Here is a 4917-nt window from a genome sequence, read left to right as displayed (position 1 = left end):
CACTATACATTGTAATATTCGGTGAGTGCCACTAAAAAAATATCCACACTCATCTAGTGCGTGAGACGCATGGTCACTCATTTAGTGAGTGAGACGCATGCGGATGGGATGAAGCAAAGCGAAAGGGAAGCGCGCAACTAGAACATAGAGTCAATGGGTACTACGTGTTTGTGTTTGTGTTTGTGTCCGTATTCTATCGACGGAGTGACGAAATGTATGCGCGCTATATCGTTCGTTCGTATGGAGTTGCCTGCTTCTCTTTAGCTTTGATTCATCTCATCCGCATGCGTCTTACTCACTAAATGAGACCATGCGTCTCACGCACTAGATGAGTGTTGATATTTTTTAGTGGCACTCACAGAATATTACAATGTATGCGGCACACATTGAAATGCGATAATTGTCTATCTAATATTTGAGTCGTAAATCAATTAAACACTTCAACATGGAATAAAATAACTCGACAAACACTCTACGCCAGCACATCCACTTCATGATTAGAACAGTAAACAAGTGTATAGATTTGTGCTGTGCATTCGTTTGCAGTTTTTTAAAAGTAGCTTTTAAACAGAAATAGTGTAAAAATGGACGGGTTAGCACCACAATGTGCAGCACAAAGTGTCGGGGCTGCAAATCAACTATTTGGATTATTGATACAAACATTGTTAGCAGCACAATGTTCCATTTCACCACCCGATTTCTGGCCGGAGGATTACGGAGAGAAGCTATCTGCGACAGGTGTGTGTGCGTGTATGTTTGTTTGCGTGTGATTGTGTGAATTTTCGTGATTTGATCATATGACATTTGAAAAATCTGACATTTGTGCAATTTTGTTAGTTTGAACCAACGACTAGTTTTAAATGGACACATTTGATCAATTTTAAATTGTTCAAGCGCATCAAGTTGTCACTGAATTCGATTCACATGGCATTTGCATGTTTCACTTTAAATAAGCTATCAAATTACGTCAACACCATGTGAGTCAATACTGATATAAACATTTCGATTTTATTTTTTTCAAAGAAAATAACGACTTAACGTATGACTTCATTGTGGTTGGGTCTGGATCATCAGGTAGGCGTAATTAGCTTCAAGCTAATTGGAAGGAAACAATTAATTATTTTGTGAATTTTATAAATATATTTGTAAATGAATATATTTATTTAATAAGGATCCGTTGTTGCGAGCCGACTGAGTGAAAACCCAGACTGGAAAGTTTTATTATTAGAGGCTGGAGGCGATCCACCAATTGAATCTGAGGTAATTATAAATCAAATTATTTCCTTCTACATCATCTAACTATCTGGCAAAAAAAACGTGACAAAAAATTCGTTTCAATTTGTTACATTTGTAGGTGCCTAGTCTTTACGAGGCAATCCAAAAGACACAAAGTGACTGGGAATTCTATGCCGAATCAGATTCAGCATGTTTGGCTCAACAGCATGGTTGTTTTTGGCCACGTGGAAAGACACTAGGTGGATCCTCAGCAACCAACGCCATGTGAGAGAGTTTTTTAGCCGTTTTACCTACTTAGTGATCACAATAGTAAAATAAAAACGAATGACGGTATTTGATTTTAGGTTTTATGTGCGTGGAACGGAACGTGATTATAATCGTTGGGCTGAATTGGGAAATCCAACTTGGGACTGGGAGCATGCATTGAAATACATGAAAAGATCCGAAGCAAATCAAAATCCAGACTTTGTTAAATATCGGAATGGGAAATTTCACGGTGACAAAGGTCCGTTAGCCGTCGATTTTTACGGCGAATTACATCCTATGTCGAAAATTTTGATTGAAGCTGCTCAAGAACATGGCATAAAATTCGTGGACGATATTAATGCCGATGACACTTTGGGATATGTAAACGCTCAGGCAACCGTGTCGAATGGTCGTCGTCAAAGTACAGCCAAGGCATATTTGGTTCCGGCCAAAAACCGATCCAATTTACACATTGTGAAACATGCGCACGTCCAAAAAATACTGATCAATGAGGAAAATGTGGCGACTGGAGTAGAATTTTTGTACAAAGACGAACAATTGCTACGAGCAACAAATAAAAAAGAAGTGATTTTATCGGCCGGTGCAGTTTCGAGTCCCCCAATTTTGATGTTGTCTGGCGTCGGACCGAAAGAACATCTTGAAAAACATAATATCAAAGTGAAACAGGATGCTCCAGTAGGTAAAAATCTATTGGATCACATTTCCACAGCGATCCACTTCCAATTTCATCGTTCATCACCGACCAAAGTGTCACCGACCGATGCTTTGGACGCCATTTACAATTTGGCCATTCACAACAAAGGTCCGCTCACGAGTTTAGGAGCGTCACAACTGATTGCCATGCTCAACACACAAAATGGAACCGGCGAACCGGATATTGAATTCCATGTTCAGATGTTGGAACAAAATTCCTGGAAACTCAAACCGCATCTGCAATTGAAAAAATACGATGAAACCATTGAAAAGGCAATACTCGAAGCGAATTCAAAAGCTGACATTGTAATTATAAAGACAACACTTTTGCAGCCACAATCAACAGGTTTCATCGAACTGAAATCGTCTTCGCCGAAAGATAAGCCACGTATTGTGCCAAAATACTTCAGCAATGAAGAGGATATGATTACAATGTTACGTGCCGTGAAACAGCAAATCTCTTTCGAGAATACCGACACTTATCGCAAACATGAGGGCGAATTTCTGAAGTTGCCGTTGAAAGAATGTGATAAATTCGAATTTAAGTCCGACGATTATTTACGCTGTTATATTAAGCATTTTAGCTCAACACTTTATCATCCAGTTGGCACCAGCAGAATGTCTGATTCAGATGGCGTTGTAGATTCACGGCTAAATGTTCGCGGTGTGAAACGATTGAGACAAATCGATGCTGGAATCAGTAAGTCATTTGCAACTGAGTCACACACAAATGTGTTATTAAATTATATGATGCTTTTTCTCTTTTCAGTGCCCGAGATAGTGAGTGCCAATACAAATGCTGCCGCCATTTACATAGGCGAACGCGGAGCTGATTTTATTAAAGAAGACTATGCCAAGAAACCAAAGACGGAGCTGTAATTTTGATTGCCGCACCATTTCCCTAAAATACTTTTTCCCGAAAGATTTTTTTCCCGAAACTGAATCCCGAAAATGCCAATTTTCGGGAAGACAATTTCCCGAAAAAAAATCCCGCATACTTTTTTTCCCGAACATATGATTTTCCAGAAAATGTAATCCCGAAAATCAAATCTCCGAAAAAAAATCCCGAAATTCAATTTCCCGAAATTGAAAAATTATACGACCATTCCACACGAAATCGACCAAGAATTGGATCGACCCTCTCCGAATTGGCTGAAAATTTGCTTGGAGTCTTGTTTTCGGTAGAAAATGAGAAAACCAAAATCTTAGGCCTGTAAGTGGCCCACATTTTTGAGTTCACCCAGTGTAAATTTTTCGAAAAATTGAAAAAATCGAAAAAAGGGTTTGTGCCAACTGAAAACTAACTAAGAAGTAGTTGACACATTACCAAATCATTGGTACCGTTGGAAAGATAATTGATGGGGCTACAAAAATTGCGAAGTCACCTACCCAATTTGACCCCATTGGGGCCTCCAAAAATGGAGTCAAAGTACTAAAAGTGAAATATCTCAAAAGAGTGGTGTTTTTTGACATGTTTATTTCTCGTCAAAAGATGGTCCATGTCGCGCCGCTTCAGATAAGAAATTCAAACTCCGTGTATTGACCATTCAATTTTTTGTATTTGGCCTCGGAAAGTAGATCCTGGTCCAAAAAAAGGTTATTTTGTCGGGGATGTACCTAAAATATGCATAATTTGATACTTTTATGTAGAAAAACTGCTATTATTTTTGAAAAATAATGGGGGTCTATGAACAATAATATATCCATTTGCTTATAATTTGGTATCAAATCGACTTTTTCATTGGAAAATTCACTCAAAATGAAGATTTTACACATAAAACTCTGAATTGAGTAAAGAATTTGGTATATTTTGGTTTATTTCTTCAAAAAATAAAAGTTATTGATGTTGGAACGCAGAATAAGGCATTTTTGAAGTAGAAAAAGTGATTTTCTGTATAAAATATGGCGAGTTGAAAACATAAGATGGAACAGGGCCATTTTTCGGCATTTTAGGCTCATGAAACAGAATTGAGATAAGTCTAAATCAATTCTCCGTTCAAAATTACATGGAAATAGACTCATACTAGGCCACCGTAGGTGAGTTTTCTATGCCATAATTGTGATTTCGTATGCGGATTTTGACCATTCGCTTGTTTTATGGAGAAATGTCGATTTCAGACCAAATTTATAGGTAAACCGATGTTCAAGTGTTCATATTTTCATGTATTTTGACGAAAAAATAGCAGTTTTCTCAGATCAAAACATCGAAAGAGGCCATTTTCGACCATTTTTTCCACAAAAACGCTGAAAAATAAGATATGATCAAAAAATTGAATGGTCAATACACGGAATTTGAATTTCTTATTTTCAGCCAATTCGGAGAGGGTCGATCCAATTCTTGGTCGATTTCGTGTGGAATGGTCGTATAATAGTAAATAGAGTTAACAGAATTAAATTCAGCACAACTTCATTTTCGTAACTTCATAGAATATGAATATCAACACTGCGGTTTCTTGACAGTTCCCATTTAAAATAGCCCCAAAGCGTCAGCACCGTGCACCGAACCTTCACTCTCGCTCGCTATTTTCCGAAAACGATTTCCCGGAACAACTTTTTCCCGAAACAAAAATCCCGAAAATTTTGTTTCCCGAAGAGTCTTTTCCCGGAAAAATTATCCAGTGCCGGTATTCTACGACTTTCCGACAAAATCGTTCGGAATTATTTTTTTCGTACATAAGACCATATTGGAGTGAAAGAGAGAGATTCCACTATTTTTCAGCG

At 37.8% G+C, this 4917-nt stretch overlaps 1 protein-coding gene across 1 annotated transcript; it reads left to right on the top strand.

The window, feature by feature from the left end:
- Positions 1 to 363: 363 nt before the first annotated feature.
- LOC129573136 (glucose dehydrogenase [FAD, quinone]-like) lies at positions 364 to 4052 on the top strand. Its single transcript, XM_055453403.1, has 6 exons — positions 364 to 738; positions 1024 to 1074; positions 1172 to 1260; positions 1355 to 1500; positions 1581 to 2896; positions 2966 to 4052. The coding sequence occupies exons 1-6, from the start codon at positions 585 to 587 to the stop codon at positions 3073 to 3075; spliced, it is 1866 nt and encodes a 621-aa protein (XP_055309378.1). The 5' UTR covers positions 364 to 584; the 3' UTR covers positions 3076 to 4052.
- The last annotated feature ends 865 nt before the right edge of the window (positions 4053 to 4917 follow it).

This window comes from Sitodiplosis mosellana, unplaced genomic scaffold, assembly GCF_009176505.1.
Source record: "Sitodiplosis mosellana isolate CC-2019 unplaced genomic scaffold, AAFC_SMos_1.0 Smas_scaffold_5950, whole genome shotgun sequence".
Lineage (NCBI taxonomy): Eukaryota > Metazoa > Arthropoda > Insecta > Diptera > Cecidomyiidae > Sitodiplosis > Sitodiplosis mosellana.
This window is presented reverse-complemented; position numbering and strand designations above follow the sequence as displayed.

Excerpts from the sequence above, each read along its gene's own strand:
- LOC129573136 (XM_055453403.1), top strand. The coding sequence starts at position 585 with ATGGACGGGTTAGCACCACAATGTGCAGCACAAAGTGTCGGGGCTGCA. Across the intron at positions 739-1,023 it reads AGAGAAGCTATCTGCGACAG|AAAATAACGACTTAACGTAT; the intron begins GTGTGTGTGCGT and ends TTTTTTTCAAAG. Across the intron at positions 2,897-2,965 it reads ACAAATCGATGCTGGAATCA|TGCCCGAGATAGTGAGTGCC; the intron begins GTAAGTCATTTG and ends TTCTCTTTTCAG.